This window comes from Apodemus sylvaticus, chromosome X (genome assembly GCF_947179515.1).
Source record: "Apodemus sylvaticus chromosome X, mApoSyl1.1, whole genome shotgun sequence".
NCBI classification, from domain to species: Eukaryota; Metazoa; Chordata; class Mammalia; order Rodentia; family Muridae; genus Apodemus; species Apodemus sylvaticus.
The window spans coordinates 131,711,193-131,735,488 of record NC_067495.1 but is presented as its reverse complement, the minus strand read 5'-3'; the positions used below and the strand labels follow the sequence as shown (position 1 = coordinate 131,735,488).

At 39.4% G+C, this 24,296-nt stretch overlaps 1 protein-coding gene across 1 annotated transcript in view; it reads left to right on the top strand.

Annotated features, from left to right (window-relative positions):
- Positions 1 to 24,296, top strand: part of Gpc3 (glypican 3) — a 333,506-nt gene that overhangs the window by 245,543 nt on the left and 63,667 nt on the right. The window contains exon 6 of the mRNA XM_052171490.1: positions 1,053 to 1,173. Within this exon, the coding sequence (XP_052027450.1) occupies positions 1,053 to 1,173 (121 nt within the window). The remainder of the gene's footprint in view (positions 1 to 1,052; positions 1,174 to 24,296) is intronic.

Sequence of the window (24,296 nt, the reverse complement as noted above, 5' to 3'; positions counted from 1 at the left end):
CTCTCCCCTTCTCTCCCTCTCTTTCCCTCCCTCTCTGAGCAGGAATAAACTTGGTAATATAAAATGCTATACAAAAAGTATAATGACATTAAATCAGCACACAAGGCTATTCTTTGCAGCATTGTTTATATTATCAAAGGGTTTTTTTTTTTTACCAATAATTTAGTTGTTTATCAGTATCACAGTGGACACATAAATTATGATATAGTAGTTATGCAGAACAAAAAACACAAAGCAATTCAATATGTTCTGAAACGGAATATGTCCAGAGTATAATATTAGGACAGAAAATTATGCAAATCAGGATGCATGACAGGATTCTAATTTAGGTTAAAATTACTAACTGGAACCATGGGTACAAATAGATGTTCAATCAAGTGGGAATCACTGTCCCAGTTGAAGCCAGAAAGGCCTGACACTGGGGATAAAGGTAGAATGAATGGCCTTGGATTACAAATCTTCGCCCTGCTCATCCTGATGAGCACATCCATAGAGACCTTAATATATCCTCCAGCTCTAAAGCAAAGCCTGTGATTCCCCACGCAGGACAATGTCAACAGCCTCTCCCGAGCCGTGTCTTTCTCTGCCGGGGGAGAACATGGAGGCAAGCTAGCAGGTACCAAGTATGCTCTGTCTGGTTGTAAAAGCTACCTGAACAGAAAAGCAGCTCCTGTGGTGTCCGCAGGAAATTGTGAGAGGAGGGGTATGAGGGGAAGGTGGAGGTAAAGAGCATGGGACACTCTTTCTCCTTCAAATGAGTGGGAAGCACATCCTTTTTTTTCTTTTTTTTTATATTGATATATTTTTTATTCGATATATTTTTTATTTACATTTCCAATGGTTTCCCCTTTTCTAGCCCCCCATCCTTAACGGTGGTTTTCACTGACCGTGACCTTGAACGTCCCCTAGCACTGTGCTTCCTAGTTGGCCTTCTCATGTTCTAAAAGGCAGGAGAGAATTTCTAGTCGGTTGTACTGTTGGTACCCAGTGGAGTCAGTGTCTTTGATTGGGACTCTCATTGACAAACTTTCTCTCTCCCTTCATCTCTATAGATACAGCCAGAAGGCGGCAAGGAATGGAATGAAGAATCAGTTTAACCTCCATGAGCTGAAAATGAAGGGGCCCGAGCCTGTGGTGAGCCAGATCATTGACAAACTGAAGCACATTAACCAGGTATGCGTCACAGCCAACAAAAGTGGAAATGCAAAAGAAATCAATATGAGGCAGATGATTTTCATTGCTGAAACTAATATTTAGGCACATGGGAAAGCAGCAATTATTCCTTTTCTTCAATGATTTTACCTGCTAAAATTGACACCTTTCACTCCATTTTAATCACTATTATATTAATTATTATTAATTACTATGATATTGCAATAAGAGAGAACTCATAATGGTATAGCCACAATGCCTGGCTTCATAAAATATTTTGTTTTAAATCATACTATACTGACAACACATTCTCATGCTCCTCTTAATCCTTTGCTGTGACCACGTAACATTCTGTTGTCTATTCATCATAATTGATGGACATCCTAATTGATTCCAGTTTCATTCCATCTTTGAGCTGTCTCTTTATCTATAGCACCATCTCTTGATCATAGATTATTTTCTTATAATACTGTGCTGTTGCGTTAAAAGATGTGAATATTTCAATGGCTGTCTCCAAATTGCTTTCCGATGAGAATGTATCAGTTTTCACTAACACCAGCAAGATCTCAGACACCCGGTTCACAGCACCTTTGCCAAATTCTGACTCACTCCTCTCATTTTCTTGACCTATACACATACTTTCCCCCTCTTGTCAGGAGTTTTACAAGACTCAAATAGAAGTTAGTTGTACCATCTGCTTGTGATTGCTTTGTGGCCACAATTTTTTTTTAAAGTCACCAGAAAGGCCACCATATGCCACAGTGACAGTGTTTCTGTGCCATGCCATTCTTCATGAATGGGAGGGCCCAGATACTGGGCTACTATTTGTAGTCTGGGAAGAATTTAATGTGACTAAAATGTTTGTGCACAGACAGAAGTTTCTGCATGAAGACACAGGCTTGATTTTATTTTCTGTGTGAACATTAGTGAATTTTTGGCATTCTGAGAAAATTGTTTGCCAAGGCTTTCTAATGGTAACATATTTCACTTCGATTGCGTCATGAGCATACTGAAAGCACACTTGGAGGAACTCCTCCAGTGTCTCCTAAAGTGCTCTGAGCTCAGTGAGCACTTAAGAAATGCTTGTTACTGCTGCTGAGCACATGGCCGCAGCAGTGTAATTCTTTCCAAATGTGTCTCCAAGGAGACCAAGGCAAAGACAATGTGACCACTTCACCTAGGAGAGAAGGCAGAATTGGTCTTCAGACTATTTATAATGACCCCGACTACCTGTGTCTGGGTGAGTCTACTCAGTTAGCATCTCATACTGGTGAGACCAAAATTTTGGGGCCCATCACTGTGCCTCTAATCCTAAGTATAGATGTCACCAGACTTTAAGGCATTCTTGGTATATATGTGTTCTCCTGGGTCCTGGAGACTTCTGAGATTGAAAAGAAATGCAATGCTCTGTTTTAACAGCCTCCCTGGAAGGGAACCCAAGCATAAACATCTCCAGAAAGATCAAGTGTGATATACGATAAAGTGTGGAGAGATGCTACTCAGTAGTTTAGGGTGACCTGACATAAACATAGGGTGAGCTAGGCTAGGGGGAAGAGCCTTGAAAGGGACAAATGTTAAGAGCTGCTATAAACCATGGGTAAGGGAAGAATATGTAAAGATAAGTAGAGAGGGCAGCCATAAAGCAATTTCAGACAAAGACCTGTGGACAGAATCCACTCGAAAAGGGGGAAAGTTGAGAAGATACAGGCTTAAATATGATTTAGTAATCACCAAAGATGTTTATAGCATGCCTTTTTGTAAAGGCTTCAGTTGTAGTTAAATATGAATTTGCTTCCACATTGAGTCTGAATTTCATTATGTCTTTTAATATATACATGTATATATTATATGCACATGCATATATATGTACTTGTGTATATAAATTAAATATACATACATAAATATATACATGTATAAATATACATACAATATTTATAAATCTATAAATATGTATATTATATATGTATTTTTAATATATAACCTTAGGCAAATCAGTGCTTTCATTCTCCCATCAGTAATACTATAAGGCTAGCTAAAGCACATGTGTGCGTGTGCATAATATATCATTCATAAATATATACATATGCATAAATATAATCGTGTTTGCATGTCAGACCTTTATTAAATGGTAGTTATAGAGCTGCTGTTTAGGCTTTTCCCTGTAGGCAGGACATAACTTTGAAAGGGAACTTCAGTACTTTAACCACTGGGTTTTATGCAACTGCTTAAACTTTGAGTTGAATGCAACTTTGCTTGCGTTCTCTCTTAAAATTTTTTCTAACTTTCAGCCACAAAGCACAAACTAATCCATGGAGAGGTAGAGATAAACAAAGAGAGGGCAAATTTACCATCAGCGTTCCTTTCTTCTCCCTCTACTCATAACAGCATGTGCACATTTTCCGTTTCTATACAAATACCATTGAGCAATCGATTGTCATTGATAGACCAGTTTTACCTGTTAGCATTGGTCTGGTTCCAAACATCCACACTGACTTTCTTTTATTCTTACCTGTGTTGCTTTACATGCACAAAACACATCATTTCAAACCTTAGCTAAAACTCACATTTTGGCCATTATTCAGTGTGAACGTGAGATGATTTGGGAAAATGACAAAAGAACAGAGTTTTAATTATGATGATAAAGATGTTAATGCTGATATTGCATTAGCTTTCTATAGCACTTTACATTATTTCAAACCCTGCATGCTCTTAAGACTAGTTGTGGGGAATTCAATCTGGAATTATATGAGATATAATACTCTCATAGAACCATTCTTTTCAAGAATTCATTACCCTTAAAGATTTTTATCATCCTCACCAAGTGATAAATGTTTATCCCCTCTTTATAGCTAGAGAAACTGAGGCAAGGAGCCATTAGAGGTGATGCAGGCATGCTGCCAAGCATCTAGTGAGTATAGTTGAAAATTCAATCAATTATCCAGATGTTGTTTCTTATATACTGCCAAACATCTGGATTCAGTGAGTGCCTGACTAAATTGGCCTAAACTTTTGGCAGTGGGGAGGTAGAATCAAGTTAACTTGCCAATGTTTGCATGTGAATGGAGAATCCAGGTAATGTTACTTTCCATCCTTTCCATCTGTAAATGCAGAGATATCTTCCTATTTGGATTTGTGTGTCCATCCTGTTGCGCTAGAGCATTTATGAGCATCTCCCAAAATAACTCAACTTTTCTTCCACAGACATTCTCAGCTGCCTCCTTTCTGATTATGGTTCTGTTGATAGCACTGGAAATACTATACCCACCAAGGGAATAAAGTAACATTATTTCTCCATTGACAGTCCCACAGTGTAACCTTGAGGGAATGGGTTCAGGCTTAGTACTGGGCCCATTTCCTGGGAAAGGGGCACAGGTGTGTAATATACTCCCTCTTCCTCATAAGCCACATAGTTCATGCGCAAGATTCCCACGATTGAAAATAAGGTCTTTTTTTATTTCTTTTTCAGTTTCTAATTTATGTGAGAATTTATTAGTTTTTGTTAGGGGAGGAACTGAACCATTCTTGGTTCTCAGTATTAGTTCTGGAATTTACTAGACGATATTTTTTAAACCAACTTTTGTTCCTGCTCAGACTCCTATGTGGAGAGAAGACTTCCCAAATACCAAGAATGTACATAATACCTTCCCACCCTTACAACACTGTGGGAAACTGATCCTATAACTTGGTTTTGTCAGTAACATTTTCTCTGTTTTAAGTGTATTTGTAAGTTACAGCTAATTTTGCTGTTCTGAAACTACCACAGAAGTTATTGTCCTCAAGGAAACAGTAGTAATTTATCGTGTTGCCCATTTCAGTAAAGGTTCAAATGAAATTCCAGAAATTGTTTTCCTGCCTGTTGTAAAGAGTTGAGGCCAGAGCAGTCAATACCTGCCCGTTTGGTGTCAAGAATTTCTCATTCAAAGTAGGATAAAGTCTCATCTGTCTAGGATGGCTACAAAGTCCTGCTGAATGGTGGGGGGAGGAGACGAGATGGCCTCTTAAGATTCCTTCCAGCCTTGTGATTCTGTGATTTGTGACTCAAGGTCAGGCTTTAACCCAGCACCCTCTTGTGAACAAGTCTTGTGACTTTATTCTCTGCTCTGCAATCTTTTTAAGACACCCTGTTCCCAGGTCACCCTTTTCCACTTTGTAACCTCGTATCCTTTCAAAAGTTGTTCCCTTCCCACCAGCCTTCCAACACAGGCAGATGGGGCTTCAACCTGCCCTCCCCCTACCCAGTTCTTCTGTTCTTCTGTCTTCTTTTCATCAGGCTATAAAACATTAAGTGGTAAAAAAAAAATGGCATTTATCGTTCCTACTATGTATGTATCCCTTCCCCAGCGCCAGATATTTGACCTGTCTTTGAATCATGCTAACCAGGTAACTCTAAATGATAATTCAGCCATACATTTGCACAGCAAAGATCAGTTTGTAGATGCACTCTTATGTATGTTAGATAAACTGATGCATTGGCTCTGAGAGGAAAGCAAGATGGGCTCTGTTATTTGCATTACCAGAAGAAGAAACTAAATGCTCTAATGAAACCCAGACCCCAAGGCTACTAGCTTTATTCTCGGCTTTTCTTCTGCTTATCTATTTATCTAATGAAGAGAAGAAGAACAAGATAATATTAGGATCCATGCATAAGAGGTGCGGAGGAGCACAAATATCTGAAACCCCTTACTTTGTGAGTTAACAATTTTCAAAGGCCAAATATAGACATTTCTATAGTCTAAGGCTTTAAAGTCTTCAACAAAGAAAGACAAAGCATGTTTTCCAGAATCCCAATTGGGATAATCATTAGAAAACTGCCTACCACATTATATGATAAACAAATAAAGGTGCTTTTTAGCATAGGTGAGTCTGTGAGCTATCATCTCAGATCCCTAAATAATGGGCCATGGGGGGAGAAATCAAATGTACAACAGAGAGTGAAACATCTGTACTTCTGTCTCTCTCTAGAAATAGTGGCAAACTATCTTTAAGCTGCTTGATAGAGTCTGGTACAAATGAAGACATTTGTTGTCTAAATAGAATGTTAAATATTTAATAAGTTAATTGGTAACGTTGTTGAGTAACAGAGGAGGTACATTCCTTAGCATGCCGTTTTTCCAAATCTTTGAGTTGGCTCTTAGTTATGATAGAAACACATCAAGTCAGTTTTTCAGAGTCTTCTTCTAACAACCAATAGCTGGAAAACACTGACCTGATCCAGTGCTTTCTAGAAAAACTAGTCTTAAACATGAATTCCAGTCTTGTTTCCTGTTATTTTAAGAAGCTTTCTGAAAATCAAATTTAAATAAAAGGCCTTTCTCAAATATTGCTATATCCCAATGTCTTGGATACGTCTTTACTTACAAATGGTGCTACAGAACAAGAGTAACTTTCATTTCCCTATAGAGCCAGACTAGGTTAGTGAGAGAGGAGACAGGGTATCTGCAAAAGCCAACGAAGAGACTTCTCAGTCACAAAAGGACAGTGTAAATTAGTCATTAAATATGAGCTGCTAGACTCTGTGGAGCAAAACATCATTTCACAAAGTAACAGGAATTAACTGATACATTCCAAAGCACATTTATCATTAAAAAAAATCTTTTGTCTTTCTGTTTAATAGCTTGAAATATAATTACAATGTCTGGTGGCTTTGGGGAGCATGTGTTTTTAATATCCTAATTACTATTTACAGTTTAATAACATTGTACCAAAGAGGATTCTCAGATATTTTAGATTAAATTTCTTGAAAAGGAACTACTTGCTATATTTAGAATATTGAGCATTAAATGTACTTAAATAGGGTCATGTATTTTAGTCCTTGCATATTAATTAAACTATTCAAAACTGGAAGATAGGTCAGGAATGGTGAGCAGCATGGTTTTGGCAGCACTATTATGATAACCGTGATCAAGCAACAGAGGGAGATACATTTTTTTTATTACTATATTTTACTGTATTCGATTTTCTATAGATTTTTAACTTATTTTATTTATCATCATTTGTCATTGTTGTTGTGTGTGTATATATACTCTAGTTTGCCCCTAAACTCTTTTCTAATGCAAATATGAATATATATGTACAAGCATGTTTTCTTGTACAGTATGTACTTCAGGTCATGGCAGGAGGTCATGCTTCAGCAGTTCCTCTTTGAAACAAAAATGCCCTTGGCATAAGGCATGAGCTTGCTAATTATTTATCTTTCGTGGACATTATTAACTAGGTTTGTTCATAACAAGTACACCTCATTACCCACCACCTCACTCATTAAACCCGCTGACTAGTTAATACACTGAGTGGGGGTAGTCTCTGTGGGGAGGGATCATTGAACCCAAAGCAGGCAGAGCCAGGAGAACCTATTGTGCAGACAACTGGGCCCTCTCCCAGAGGCTGACTCCATTCTACATCCAGAATCACTCATCTTTATACTCACATACCCTGGATCTTAATTCCTCTATCTTCCAGGATACATTAACAATTCAAGATTTGCCTCCCCCTTCTAAGGATGACAAAAATTAACATCATATTAGTCAGTAGATTTAAATGCCAAATAACTCAGTTATTTTAGGACAGTGCATTCAAATTCTGTTCCATGGTGAGTGTGGGAGTCTCTCATTCTTATTTCAACCAAAAATTCTAGTTGTAAACTTCTTCTTAGATAGATATTGGTCTTCTGAATAAAACAATAAAATCTCAGGCTGCTCTTAAAACTTTTGAATGTTTAATCCAATGTGAACACTGCCTCAATATACAGAATACCAACAACACACAAAGAAATCACTGTATTTGCTTTTCAGCAACCTCCTAAACTTAACTGGTGGTAAAAATGGAGATCAGACAAGAGAATATGTGTGGCTTGGTGGTAACATTATTCCTTTTAGAAATGATAAGTGAAATCCCATGTTCTAGTGCTAATGAACTAAAGTGTCTTCTTCAAAGCTGATGACCAATGCTTCCAAAATTTCCTTGCCCATGTCATTAGAATTCTGACAAAATCCAATGGACATAAAGAATGCTTAGCTATCTTGCCTAGAACGATCTTTTCCGTAGTCTCAACCCCAGACAATGTCCCATGTTAGTTGTCCCAACAAAATATCTGGCCATAGTCTAGCCCACCTAAAGTTGCTTGTTTTGTTCTTATTTTTTTAAGATGGGGCCTTTCCCATGGTTAGTTGAGTCTGCTCATTGCATTTTAAATGCATTTGACACATGAGCAGACATGGGGCCTTATTCTTTATGAGCTCATTATTGGTATTTAGAGGAAATAAAGTCTTAATAAAATCAATCCTGTATCTCTAATTATAGCATCTCCTTAGGCAGCAACCACAGTGATTTTTGCATAGCAACTGAAAAGTAGATTTTTTTCCACTAGACGCCCATCTAATATACAAGATGAAAATTACACCATTGTTTAATGCACTGGATTTCAGCTGGTAATTTTTTTAAGAGTTTTTTTTGTTGTTGTTTTGTTTTTTGTTTTTTTTTCCCCTGAGACAGGGTTTCTCTGTGTAGCCCTGGCTGTCCTGGAACTCACTCTGTAGACCAGATTGGCCTCGAACTCAGAAATTCACCTGCCTCTGCCTCCCAGAATGCTGGGATTACAGGCGTGTGCCACCACTGCCCGGCTTTTTTAAGAGTTTTAACATGTGATTTCTTTTTCTCCTTAATAAGTTGACCTAGACACTTTCTTGTAACCCATATTTTTCAGTTGTTCCCCAAACATTACACAGTATGAGCAAGTCTATGACAAGATTAAAAAATGAAGCTAAAATAGTTATTTTGTGTTATGTCATGAAAATGATGCTCAAGTTCAGGTCAATTACATCCTAAGGTACTGAGCAGTCTTAGAATAATTATCATGCTAGCACTGTCAATAAACTTTGAACTAGCACAAAAAATAGAGGAAGAGCCACAAATCTGGAATCCAGTAGGTTCTACCCTTAACTTTAAGAAGCCGAAATTGTATCGTAGAAATCATAAGCTAGGGAACCTAACATCATATCTTAGCAAAGTTCTGGGTCAATCTCTTGGATAGTGTGAGTTCTCCATAATAATTATGAACTAGAAACCACTGTGGACTCTCTCACAGAAAAATCAAGACATACAGCTATGTCATTGAACATGTGTTGATGGTCTGTATGTCTGTTATAGATATGGTTTTAGACAGAAATAACCATGAGTTCCTTTCAACAAGTGACAAGAAATGTTGGTAAATAGATAACCTGCCTTAGTCAATGTGTAGCTAATTAATTATCAAACCTAAAAAATATTTTCATAGCCAACTGCTATCAGCCTGGAGAGAGGTCTTTGCTGCTTTGCTTTGAACTTAAATTTTATTGTCAGAAACCTTTTTTTTTTTAAGAAGACAGAGAAGCAAGCCATGTCATTAATATTCAGTCATAGCATGCAGGAAGGTAGAATTAACTATTATATTGATATTATCATTGAAATCCAAATATATCTTAATAGACTGAATGACAAGAGAAAGCTAGAGTTGAGAAGTTCCAGGGATAAATGTACAGTATTCCATTGGGATTCCCAAACAAAAGTGTGCTAGTGATAGGGAAGCTGACTTTGTAGACATTGGTTTTGGTGATAATGGAAACAGCAATAAGGACCTTAGATTCTATGGTTAGTAGGTTAGTATTTGCAGGGAAGAAGTGTATATGTACATAGGTACATTGGAATGGGAAAAACATGAAAGAGACTAGGAAAATTTTCTTCACTCTATTTGAAGGTTTTAAAGGACTGTTTGATGACTGCAAGGTTCATTGCTGAGGGTTTGGTTTTTCAGGGTTTTTTTTTTTTTTTTTGCTTTTTTGTTGTTTTTTAATGTTAAGGCTTTTTATTTTTATTAAGATATTTTATTAATTATTTGGAAATTTCACATAGTGCACCCCAGTCACATTCACTTCCCAGTCCTCTCAGGCCTACTCCCAACCTTTGTGACCACCACAAAAGAAAAGGAAGAAGAGGAAGAGAAAAGAACAAAAGAAAAGGGGGAAAATAAGTTTTTAATTACAGCGGAGCGGTGCCTGTCATTATTCTAAAACCTTCTTGGCACAGGATTAGAATTACAGTGAGAAGATTGCAACCACAACATGTGTGTATTTACTTCGGCATAAAGCAAAAAGGATCCGTACTCAGCTACCAGTCATGTCTTTGGATGAATTCTTTAACTTCCTGTTGTTGTTCCAGTTTCTTAATACCTGGAAAATGGGTATACTATCATCTGTCTCGAAGAAAATAAGGTGCAATATACACATAAAGTACAGCTACTATTTCCTTTCTTATTATTATAGTATAAAATGTTAGCACAAGGGAAAGTCAAGCTATTTGAGTCTTTGTGCAGGATTGGAGAAACTGTGTCTTTTCTAATTTGGAATGTTTTCGTGATCTTAAAATTCTAAACACAATAATCTAAATTCTAAAGATTCTTGGAAAAATTGTATCTAGCCAAACTTCAACAGATTTTTTAACTGTTGAAAATTTAGTTTGGCTCAAAGTTCTTGAAGAGAAGAAGGACACTGATAGATGAAATATAGGCGGTATCTGCATGCATGTGTGAGTGAGTGAGTGTGTGTGTGTGTGTGTGTGTGTGTGTGTGTGTGTGTGTTGAAATCAAGTTCTTTAGATTTCCCCCAAGTTTGAACTCTGCCCTAAATTAGGTACTCTATTAATAAGCAAGCTACCCTCCGAGTGCAGCTTAGGAATCTTAGCACGTGATCCAGAAGTCTCATTTTGATCTTCATCCTACCAGGACCTTTCATGGAACAGTAGTATCAAATAGACTTCAGAACTATAAAGTTCATGGCAAGTTAACCTGCATTCCTTTTGCATTTTGTTCTCTAGTTGAAGATGTTGAGAAGTTTCTATATTTAAACTATGGCTGCCACGGGATGCTTATGGGCAGATGTCTTCCAGGAGGTATTTAGAATGGTTTGGAAACGCATATAATGTATTTGTGAGTGTGTGTGCATTTCACATGCCAGCAGAGCAGAAAGAATTTACAAGGCATGGGGCTCCTGAGCTTTCCTTAAGACACCATCACTGTCAGCTGTTGGGGTGATGTCAGAGATGCCCGGAACACTGCTTAAGGCCCGAATTCCTGAGCTCTATTTGAATTGCAGAGAAGCTCTGTTTTGCATTGCAGAGCTTAGAGCAGGCCGACCCATTCTGTGGGCTCTACCTTCAAAGACCTATGGAATTTGTTAACTACAGACAGAGACTAGTGAGCACTTGTTATCTAGCAAAAGGAAAGCTGCCCCCTGCTGCCTGAGTCTTTGTCTCTGCCTGGGATACCGTGGAAAATGGGGAAGGAATCCAGACTCATTAATGAGCTAATACAAAAGCCTAAAACAAACTAGAGGCCTTTCGTTATTGCTGCGGATGGATTCTTGAAGGAGGTGGAGAGCCAAAAGCTGTCCAGCCCAGAAGCAGGAAGCGGTAATCTTACTGCTGATATCTTTTTTATTTATGTGGGTTTCTGGACTATTGTGTGGCAAAATGGTTGCTCAATAATTGCCATCGGATAACTTTTTCCAGTGCAAATTGTTGAAGCTACAGGTTTTCACTCTAGGGTTGAGATTCCACACAGAAATGAGCTTCTCCTTGGGTGCATGGACTCTGTTCATTCTTGGAAGTCACTTAAGCTGTAATCATTTCTTTGACACCCTTTCAAAGTGAAGCCTATAAGGCAGAAGAACATCTAGTAAAGTGTGGTTATACATACATGCTGTCACATTGGGAATTATTTTATGTATTATGCATCTGTGATTTATGTGGTACTAACTACATTGATAAGGATATACAGAATCCACTCTACATACACATCTATCATCTCATGTGGATGTATCGCCATCCCTTGGATCCATTCATCCAGTGCTGGGCAACTATGCCCAGTACTATGGGTGTATGGATACTACTTGAGTGCCATCTCTTTCGAGGTAGATGATGAGACATACCTACATTGCTACTATCCTAGACTTGTATTAGTGTTATAAGAGAAGCATAAATAAGGTCCAGCTAGCCCAGAGAAGGGACTGAGAGAATCAGACAGGACTTCAAATATAGGTAACCTTTAAGCCAGCCTTTGAAAGACATGGAGAATTTTGGCAGATAATGATTGCAAGGAAGGATCTTCCCAGCAGAGGAATGTGGTATGAGCAGTGGCTCAAAGACACGAAAGTGCATCAGTAGACATGTGGCTGGAGAGCTGAAGCCACAAGGTGGAGTAGCGTGTGTGTGTGTGTGTGTGTGTGTGTGTGTGTGTAGTGAGAGATGAGACTGAAAAGGTGTGTCAGAAATGCCAGGGGCTATAGAAAGCATAAGAAGAAATCCAGAGTTGTACTCTTTTTGGTAGTGACAGCCACTGAAGGGATAGGAACACGAGAGCCGATATGGACAGAGAACAGGGTTTTGTAATGTCCACTGTTGAGTGTAGCTTGAAGACATGGGGGTTAGAGGGTGGAAATTGGCAGCAAGCAGTCCAGCTAATCCTGCAAGAGTTTCCAAGGAAGGGAAGTGAATGAAGCCTGCCTTTAAAATGTATTAAACCTTCTTTTCTTCTGCCTGGCGGAATAGCCTAGGGAATGAGAACTGCTTTGTCTTTAAATTTGGCCCTGTCACTTTTTACCTGTTAGTGAGGACATAAGGATCGGAATAGGCAGTGATAGGCTCTCAGAAGAATGTACTATGTGTCATAAGCCACTCAAACCACACCAGTAGCCATTCTAGGTCCCACAGTGCAAAGTTAAAAGAAAACCCTAGTACCTGTAAAGATTTATCCTTCATTGAACTTTAAGAAGTTCTCACAATGAGGTATTTAGATTCCCTGATGAATGTGTTAACTATTACTCTTTAATCAATTTGTTACACGTTTTTTTTAGTCAATATCCCAATTAAAAGTGGCTCCTTGGATGTTGAATGTTGAGTGTCATCCATTCACTGAAGTCTCAAAAATTACTGAAACTGTGAGAAAGATCGAGAGAGATTATCGTGTTTTTCTTCAGCTGCCACTGTGGGAGCTTAGATGTGTTGGAGAGACTACTGTGCTTCGTGACAGCCTCACAAAGAGGCGTGGGGAACCAGAGGGAAGCAGTGACTGTTTGCCTTCTCCATACCTTTTTAGAACAAATTTCCTTATTTGAAAGCAACTTCTGTGTTTTTCTAATTATAGCAGCTACTTGTAGTTTGCTCTGTTTCCCTAGAATGGTATACAGCGCCTTGCCTGTTGTTTTATTCAAGTGTATGCAGACAGCAAGGGACCTGACTTTTTACCAAACAGTCAGGCTCTTTCTTCTCTGCCTCCGCACACACTTGTGCCCTGCTGATCAGATCCGATGCTAAGAAGGCCAGCAAAGTATTTAGGATGGGTAGCACAGGAGCTGAATTACAGCCTTTCCACAAGGGTAGATATTTGTCCTACTACTCAGCACTGGGCTGTGTGCTCTTAAAACAGCTTGGCATGTAGTAGGGTGACACATATTTGTATGAATAAGTGGATTATTTAGTTCTTGTTTTGACCCACCTGTTTCCCTGTTTGGACAGAATGTCTCTGTCCAACACCTGCTCTGCCGTCACATTCTGAAAATGGATCATGTTATCTGCTTTTGTAAGTACACAGGTAGAAGGAGATCTTGCCCTATGATGAGTCATAAATTTAATCTCATCCATCTTTGAGTTAGATGATATACTTTTGGATCGATGGGCGCTAATAATACTTGAGATTATTTGGAATTAGAGTTGATGCAGTTAAAAAAGACAAGGTGAATATATTTTGCACATGGAGAAATTTTGCACATGGAGAAAATAATACTTTTGAGGGAAGGAAATGTATAGACACATTCAGAGAGGAAGAGAACACACAGGGAATCCTTTTGCCATTAAAAATGAAGAAATGTTTACACTGGGTATTTGATTTTAAAATTGATATATGGAATATTCTGGGTTTTTCCAAAGGCCATCTAGAAAGCCAGGTGTGGTATCACATGTTTATAATCCCAGCACTTGAGAGATAGAAGCAGGAGGATCCAATGTTCGAGTCCATTCTTGCTAACACGGGGTGTTCAAGACCAGCCTTGGACTGCACAGACTGTCTCAATCAGCAATAGCAATAATAAAGTCATCTAGAGTACTCCTGTTTTCACTTTCTTGAGAAATATTCTAGAATAGTACCATGTTCTCCATGTGAGTTTCTTGTTCTACTTGTTCAGAATCTCTTTAACTCTGCAAGAACTGGGAAACCCATAGTCTTCTCTTCCCTCTCCCTGTTCTGACTCTCACTTGGAGAATGCATGTTGGTTCTTTTTTTGACAGAGACATCGAACCATGTCCTCCGCCTTCTTCTCTCGCCTGTTCTATCACTTTCAAATATGATACCAAGCAACCTACTTTGTCTGTCAAAGCTTGAGTAATAGGCACTTTCATTTTCTTGGCTCCTTTTCACTTCAAGTTTAGCTTGTTGAGGCTTGAACAGCTGAGATAAAACACAACTTCATGCACCCTTTTGATTTCTAAGACTCTGCTCTTCCTGGGTCCTGAAGTCCTGTAGTGACTCATGCCTCATGTGTAGTAGGTAGAAATTGAAAAGCATTCTTATTTGCAAGTAAATAAAACCTTGGGCACACCATCCCTTTTGGTACAGATTTGTTATACTTGCTACAGGGTATAGTATCCACGAAGAAGGACAGCTTGTCCTCTAATTATTCCCACAGCCTATATCCCACTCACATTAAATCATCATTTCTCTGAATATGTCACTAGCTCTATACTCTCCTCTGTAGCCAGTCACCAAATACTTTAAGGTTATTCTCTATAACACTGTCTTTTTGAGATACTGTTATATCCCTGTTCCATTTATGCCCATTCAGGCTTGCTTTTGTTTACCGAGGGTCCCATGTTGGGCACAAAGACTAGAAAAAAATCCTAAGTCAGCACCACCTTTGGCTTCTAGGAACCTATGGGTTTTTTTTTTTTCTTCACCTTTCCCCTTTTGTTTACATTTAGCACAATAAACACCAACCTGAGTTCTATTCCTAGTTTGCTTTATGTATTTTCTTTTGTTGATGCAAAACAGGTGTGGGGTGTGTGTGTGTGTGTGTGTGTGTGTGTGATTGTGTAACTTCTTTCTCTGGTACAAAAAAAGCTTAGAAGCCTTACATTTCCTTGATTCCTACCTTCTCTAGCTAAAAGACAGTGCTTTTCTACAGCTCCTCTTTCACAGCTTTTGATTTTTTTTTGTTTCTTTTGTGTATGTGCGTTTTGTTTTGTTTGTTTGTCCACCTACTTCCATCTTTTAAATAATATAGGAATTTCTTGTGCAGGTTAAAATGTTTTTTTGAGACGGTATACTGGCTTGCCTGAAACTCTTTTTGAAGACCTGGCCTTAAACCTAGAGATCTACGTGCCTTGACTTCCTGAATGCTAGGATTAAAGACATGTATCACCATGCCCAGGCTAAATTAAAGCTTTTGTGTGGATGTGTCTTATGACTGTACATTAAGGGCTGGAGAGATGGCTCAGCAGTTAAGAGCTCTGACTGAAGGTCCTGAGTTCAATTCCAAGCAACCACATCGTGGCTCACAACTTGAGATCTGACTCTACATTTAATAGAAAATAGTAAGTAAAATAAATAACTTAGAGAAAGGCAACTGTCAGAACCAATAGTATGTACTATATGCCTGCTGTACAATTGGTTTATGCCTCACAACCTCTAAGAAAGCATACCTTGCTTGTTGAATGCTTCATTTTCAATAAGAGAATCCATAATCTATAAATGCTTTTGGCTAGCAATGATGAACAGCAGCAGTTTTTTTTCCAAAGCAAAAGCACCAGAAGTTTGGAAAGGAATTGCAAGTAGTGTTATAATGCAACTGATCTCTTTCTTCCTGAGAAAGTTGGTGTCTCGCCAGAGTGTTCAATTCAGACCCACACACTCTGGGTGTATTTATAGAGGGCCCAATGAGGAGGAAGAAAAAACATGATCAGCTTTGCTCCCCAGCACAGCAGACAATGACAAATAATCGCCAGGTGAATGTTCTGCACTTAAGAACTTTAGGGGGTCAAATATCATCTAAGTAAGTGACAGCCAGACTTGCACTGGATTGAAAGCCCCTGCTCCCCACCATATGCACAGCCCAACTTGAAACAGCAGCTGAATTGAATCTAGGAACCTAGAAATATTGCCCTGGATGCTATTGGGCAGCCTTCTTTGAAGCAGTTACTTGTGGGCAACTAAAGCTCCTTTTTAATTCTTATTGTTATGGAAATCATAATGGAGATTGCTAAATAACTCAAGCTGGTCTTAAACTCACAGCATTTCCCTTGTCTCTGCCTCTCAAGTGCTAGAATTCTGGGTATGTACCACCATGCTTATAGCTGCTTATGAAATCTTAGCACTATATAGATATTAATAAAAATGTGCACCACTGTGGTTAAATGTTTATTTCCAATACCACATTTACATCTATGCCAGGATCTAGCTATCATTAACATATTATTGTTCTGTTTCACAGATGAGAAAGCTAATATTCAGATTATAAATGATCCAAAAGTTAAATTTGGATTTGATTCCCTATCTTTTTACTCTGAATTCCGTGGAATAAGTGCTAATAAGAATCATTAGAATAAAGCCATTGCCTAAGAAGTCAGTTGAAGAAGCCTGCAGCTAGCAGCTCCATTTACAATCATTTCTCCCTAAGAAAGTTTATTACAATCCACAAGATGTATACGGATATGCCACTGTCATTGTTTGTGAATAGTGAACAAAACCCAGCAATGAAAAAAATCCCACAGAAACAAAAATCTGTAAAAGTAATTAAACAATCCATCAAATAGATACTATGTGAGTTGTACTGTTCCTACACAATAGAGTTAGATACAGGCATCAAAAAATGTTTTTTCAAAATCTTTATTGTCCTTAGAAAGATATCCATTACACTTATTACTAAGTATGAAAGGTGAGGATAGCCAGGTATGGTAGTACCCATTTATAATCTTGGAATTCGGGAGGCTAAGACAGGATGATCACCTGTAAAGGTGTAACTTCTGAGTTCCAGTGTGCAGATCCTACTTATCACCATTGTGGACTTCGGTAGTGGGAACTGAGGTCAAGGAGACTGAAGTCAATGTCTTGCTCATGCTAAACAGACTCTAGACAGCACTGTTCTATGGAGCTATAGTCCCACAGCTAGGAAAGCAACAGTCCTTTCCTAGGTCATTCAAAACTTTTATTTTGAGCGCCTTCTCTAAAATTGCCCCAGCTGGCCTCAGATTCACTATGTAACCCAAGCAAGCCTTGAACTGCCTACCTTCCTGTAGCTAGGATTCTAGGTACAAGAAAACAGTTTTGTTTAATTTTGGGTTTCTATCAAAGGCAGTTAGCTCAGCAAAGGCTTATATTTCCTGAACCTCCCCTTCTCTTCTACACTGGTTAGCAAATGTCAGATTGGGAAGTTGCGCTCCTGCCAATGACTTGAGACACAGCAATCACCTATGTCAGAAATAAGAGAGAGTCCATCTTGGCCAGGTGTGCTTGGTAGCCTGGTTTGGGTTCTGGTACACCCTTTTCTTGGGGGAGAAAAATGCCGTGCTGAGCTACTTTTACTTTGCTTCTGTGGTCCCTTGTGCCGCACCATGTGTTTCCAACACAAGCATGCACCACCACGGCAGCTTATAGTGCTTTCTCACTCGTAGTTCACCTTCACCAGTCAGCTTTTCAGGCTCCACAGGTTAATGGTCTGTCCTTCCATGGGTCACTCTAGATTACAGCCCTCATTCTTTTCTTCCTCTTCTCCTGACATTGCCCTATTCCGCTGTTGTCCTACGATTGTTCAGACAGCAGTAGAGAAGGCTGAATATTTTGGGTCCAAGGTACAGTAGCATATACACACAGCTCTCAAGTCAGTACAGCAGCTTGAAAGGAACATCTTTGTCAGTGGGCTGCTAGGTGCAGTCATTCAGAAATCCAGTGTCTTAACAGCAAAGGAGCCACTGAAGAGCTGTGCATGTTGACTATTGCTTTCCTTACAGATACGTATGTGCTCTCCACCTTATATTGTCTAATACACTAGTATCCAAACTTAGGATGCAAAGTAAGTGGGGGCATGGGCTTCAAATCAATGAAATAAATGCTTTCATAACATAATGTGCAAGCTCTAAGGAATAAGACAGTGCTAATCTCTCAAAGGGTAAAGATAAGGCCATCTGACAGCTTTGCAACATCAGGGACTTGAGTCATTCTTTACACAGTCTTTACACACGTGTAAAACCTTCAGATGGTCTTGAGAAAATAACCTTTATTTTTTTTTAAAAAAAAGAGAGAGATGGCTTTGAAGTTTGAAAATCAAAGCAAATGAAAGCAAGGCAGCTGTTTCTCAGTGTAGAAAGGACTGTTCCTAAACTGTGAGAAAGTTAATAAGGATTTCAAAGGGCAGTGATAACTTATATTCTAATGGGCACAGCACAGGGAACTCCAGGTTGGAGAAAAGTGGTTAAGACAACTAGGACATGAATATGGAGACTTGCCACGTCTTCCTGTGTATATCCCACTGTTTATCTTTCACTATTTCTGGGTCTCTTTCTCGCCATCCCCTCTTTGTCATACTGTTCTCTTCTTAATTTCTCTCTGTGTCATATTCCTTTTCTTTTAAACACATTCCTAAAAGTGGGATAGCATAGACCTGGAAGTGCTTTTTATTATTATTATTTCTTCCATCTTTTTAATGGAGTTCTGCTTTCCCTCTTTTTTTTTCCACCCTAAAATGGATGGCACTTTTTTTTCTTCCACAAAACAAACAAAGCATATGGACTAAACTGAGTCCAACGGCTTTTTACTTGTGTGTGGCCCCAATTGATTTTTTTTCCCCCTGTGGGTCAGTGGCCCTTGAAAAAAAAAAGGTCCCCACCCTTCTACTAAAGGGTCTTGCCAATTTAATTCTTCTTCAGAAAAGGAGATGAATAACAGTATGGACAATTAGTTACTGTGGGTGGGAGAAGGAATTTGGCTGGAGGCAATTTTCTTTGGAAAGAGATAGGCCAGCACAAGAGGTTGAAATAGCTGCACTTGTGAAAAATAGAGGGTATGAAATAACTTGGTGGAAAGTTCAGCTGAGAACGGGAACATCTGGGGCTTATTCATGCTTTTTTTTTTTTAAAGAAGTTTTTGAAGCTTTTTTATTAGCTGACTTGACCTCAGATTGAGGAGGAGATTTTTCAAATGTTAAACAGTTTTTTTTTTCTTTTGCATTCCTAAAGTCATATTGTGTTCAGCTTGTTAATATCTGCACAGGGGGCCTTCAGCAGACGCTGCCAGAGCAGCGTGCTTTGGGGACATAGTTCCAGATAGCTGGTATTTCCCTTTCTTGTTGAGGATTTGCATGTGTCCCTTTCATCCATGCATATAGCAGATTCCTCTGCAAATAATTGCATTTGACATCACAGTTGTTAGAGAAAACTCAAGGAGAGAGGGGGGAAAATCCCCGTTTCCCCCCACACAAGACAGCTGGAGGGAAGCAGATTAGACAGGGAAATACATAAACATACCTGGAATGTAGCAGCAGGTAACTTTGTCTGTGTTAGTCATGGTAATAACTTGCATGTTGGAATATCTATGGCATACATTCCAAGATGCGTAGGACTCAGAAAAATGCAAACACACACACACATACACACCCAACACACACACACACACACACACACACACACCACATGAATCAACACCTTGCATCCTGGGGATGGATTTATGATGTCTGAAAGGAGAAACTTTGTCTCAGCCTTCCAAGGTACTTTCCCTTGTTTTTCTGGAAAAGGATTTCAGGTAATTCCAGAGTTTCTGATGGCAGACACAAGGGCATCTGGCAGGGAAACACCAAATTTGGCTGTGGTAGAATGGTCTGCATGGTAGGAGGTTTTCTGATTGCATCGTGGTAGAAATTCCTGTTGCTGGAACCCTCAGAAAGGCAGGCACTCTGGGGATGTTTAGAATGTGGGCAGTTAGTCTGTCTACTGAAAGTATAAGCAGAAATAACTTTCTGCTTTAGACATTAACTGCTTGAACAGAAGCTCTCATTCTTAATGGTCTGCAACATGTTCTGTGGCTGAAGCTCTTGGAGGTAAGTCAGTGATTTGGAGTTTATTTTCTTGCTAACTGCTGGACCTACGAAGGTTCCATGCAAGCAAAAGAATTCAAACCACTCTCCAAAACTTTGACATTAAACAAGTGGAGTTATTCCAGCACAGATGTTGTGCATTCTGTATTTAGTTTGTGGTCTATGCCAGGCTCCTTGATTAACAGCTAGAACACATACAGACAGTTCAATAAATCAACGCATAATACTTGAACTCTGCCTCGAAATGCTTATTGTTTGTTCAACCAATGAGTGTCAGGTGCTCTGTTAGGTCCTGGGAATCTTGAGACGCACAAAGATGAGTCAAACACAGTTCTGCCCTTAAAAACCCTTGGGCTTCGTAGGGGTGACAGACGGACACAAACAACCACAATACTAACTAGGCAGAGAAGGTCATTGAGATTTGGAGTCAAGTCCTTCTAAAGAAAGTGTAGTGAGAGGTGTAGTGAGAGTAAAGATGAAACAATTAGATTCAGCTCCAGAAATCAGGAAAGAATGTGTGAAGGAAATGATATTTGAGATGATTCCTTTCGAATAAACAGCGTGTCAACAGGGAAGATCACACAAGGCTAAGAGAGCAGCATGGACAAAGTGCACGGGTGGGAAATGCTATGGCTTATTTGGAGAACTCAGAGGAGAGAAGCTACATGGGGAGTCTTATGGGATAGGAAAGACAAGCATACCGGAAGTTATCAGACCTTTGAGTTAAGAGCCCAAGGATCAAGTCCAGACATAGAAACTTTATTTAAAAGTGTGAAAAGGAATTCGGCCAGAGAATTTGAAGAATAGTATTAGAAACAGCCTCTTTGGGAGTGGCACAACTCACTTAGAGGCAAGGCACTCATACACTCTAGAAAAACAGAATGACCTGAGTAGTGTGTTGCAGTACACATGAGTACCAACCAAGGGACGGGTGCAGGAGAGCACAAGGTCCATATAGGTGAGTCACCTTTCTAGCCAAATTAGAACCTTGGCACCTACATCCTCTTCAAATGTCACAGCCTTCTAAACAAAACTTGCTATAAACCAGAATCCCACTTCAAGTGACTGACTGGGGTGACAGCTGATGACAGAGCAGAAAGGATTGACAGACAATTCATCTTTAGTCTGGAGAATAAAAAAAAATTAACTGCTCATAAAAATCTAGGTAATTGATTTGTTCTTGTTTAGTTGTGAACATAATATCTCTTCTCTTTTTTTTTTTTTGAAAGCAACACCTAGTGACGTAGAAGGAAGTAAGCAGGCAAGCCTCGGTTCTTCTTTGCTTTCTTGTTTTTGTTTTGTTTTGTTTGCTTCTTTGTTTTGTGAGGAAAGTTTTCTCAGCATAGCCCTGGCTGTGCTAGAACCTGTTCTATAGACCAGGCTGGCCTGGAACTCAGAGATCTCCCTGCCTCTGTCTCCTGGGTACTGGGATTAAAGGTGTGTGCCAGCAGGGCGTTCCTTCTTTGCCTTTGTAAGGTATGAGAAAGGCAAGTTTTTCTTACCAGTACGTGGGGTTCAAGGGACACAAGCTTTCTCATCATGGATGAACATATGTAGGTAATTGACACTTTCAAGTGTTTAGCAGTGGCTCATTTGAAATGCCAGGTGCTTACATGCAGTTATGCTTGTCATAGACGTAAATGATTATCATTGAGTAACTCAGTGTTTCCCCAAATTGAGTTCCCTTCTGGAGAACATTATGCAAATCCCAAAGGAGGTCTTGGAAGGGAATTGGGTGAGATGACTAGAAGAGAACCCCTAGTTCTCCCTTTGAATTTGGTTGAGGAAGGCATCTGCTGCCTTTTAAAGCATCCTTCTCCCCAGTTCATTTCCCTCACCATGTAACACAAGGACCAGTGCACCTGCCCTGTATTGGAAAGGAAATAAGTGTCAAAGTGAGGACAGAATAAGAACAATTGGCTCATTCCACGTCTCTGTGGGACTGGAAAGTAATCACTCTTCCCACTGTGCTAAGGGGAAGGGCAAGGCAGCCTCCCTGGAAGCGAGTGTTAAATTGTGGCTTGTGTGCATAGCCACTTGAGCTATATTTACTTAAATCACCCTCGAATAATGGCAAGCTCTTATGAAATAAGTTTTCCAGAAAGCCTGCTTTATGAATAGCAGGGAGATCTACGAGGGAAGCCATATGTTGTACTGGCGCCCCACCCCATCCCCGTCCCCACCCCGCAGTAAAAGTGGTTCCATTCTGCACAGCGCATGGTCGGAGCCCTAGAGGATTGCATTTCTAGTAAGATGTGATGCCAAGATTACAATGACGTTGGGGCATTAAATATCCTGAAGCACTTCTTTAAAAAAGTGTTTTCTCTGACCTTCTTGGCCAAAGTTCACATCTGGTAATTGCATCTGTTGACACTGGCCACCCTTGTCCTTTCAGCTGTATACAATATTCCTGTCTTGCATCCTGTCTTAACTGTTGTCTTGCTATGTGCTATGAAACAGCAATCATGTTGAACCCAGCAGGAATACATGTGGAAAGCCTTTGGGAGTAGCAAGCTATAGAAAGGTCGAGTTGACAGCATTTATTTATTTATTTATTTGTTTATTTATTTATTTATTAAGGCAAGAAGTAGAAATGTATGAAATAGATTCAAACACTATTCAGGATAACTGTTAATGTGTGCAGCAGAGGAAACAGTAGTCATATGCAAGGCCAGGTATGTCAAGGAATCAGCAAGGCCTATTAGAGATAGGGAAATGGAAAGAGAATGGGGTTTTGGTAGTAATTCTGAAATGTGACTTGTAATTTCAGAACATGTAAGGAATTCTAGAGTCTGCTGGAAGGGAGGCTCTTCATGTGGGTCTTTGCAGCTTCCAAACATCCAAATGCACTTCAATTTCCCAACCCTGGGAAGTATGGGATAGCTTAGCTTGATGTTATAATGTAGAAAACGAGGAATGAGTTCAGTTTCTGGATCTACTTAAGGTCTCACTCTAGCAAGTGCAAGAAACAAAGGGATTTGGAGCCAGGCCAGTTGACACCAGTTGCTTTACTCTAGAGCACAATGAAACTGCAGAGTAGTGTGCTGTTGGTGGCTTGATGAATGAAGGGTGGGTGTGTATATTAAACACTGAGAAGCTAGAAACCTTGGGGATTCTGGAAAGGCCAGGGGTCTCTCTCTTTCTAAAACTTGGAAACCTTTTTAAATACACATGTTCTTAACTTGTCATATAATTGCATTGTTCTCTACACATTTTAGGTTGTCTACAATTTAGCTTTGTCCCGGGTACCTCCAGACACCATGTGACAACTCATATAAGTGTTCTATTTTCGCTTCTGTCTTCTTAGATAAATAACATTTTATTCCAGTAAAATACTAGAAATTACTAATTCCCAAAAGCAAGTCATTTACTCATCAGATGAGGACTGTTTCCCTACAGATACATTGTACTTTTTAAAAAAAATTACATTGTGTGTGTGTGTGTGTGTGTGTGCGCGCGCGCGCGCGCGCGCACGCGCGCGCGTGTGTTTTGCCATGGCATACCTATGGACGTTAGAGAATAACTTGTGGGAGCCAAGTCTCTCCTTCAACCACATGGGTCCCAGAGATAAAACTCAGGTTATCAAATCAATGAAAAGAAGCTTTACCTGCTGAGCCATCTCTCTGGCCCAGATACATTATTATTAAATATTGTCTGTGGAATCCATGGGGTGGAATTAGGCAAGAGCAAAATAGCTGAAACATACTATTAGAGGAAAAAAATAAAAGATGTAAGCATGTTTTCTTGAGGACAAGAGGAAGTAACACAAACATTAGGAAATGGAAGAGAGATGGAAATGAGATTTCATAAGAGTAGTAATTGAGTCTTATTTAAAAGTGTCAACTTGAGCTTCATGTAGCTAATGTGACTCCAGGCTAATGAGATAATTGCAGGTGGTTGAGTGTTGGAACAGGAAAGAAGACATCACTGGCTAAAGAGAGCTAGCTTCCTACTGAGTTGGACTCCAGGGGCTGGTATTTTAATCCAGGCTTGAGCTCTTCACTTGTCACATTGACTAGCATAAGCTCTCCCTCTTGGCAAAGA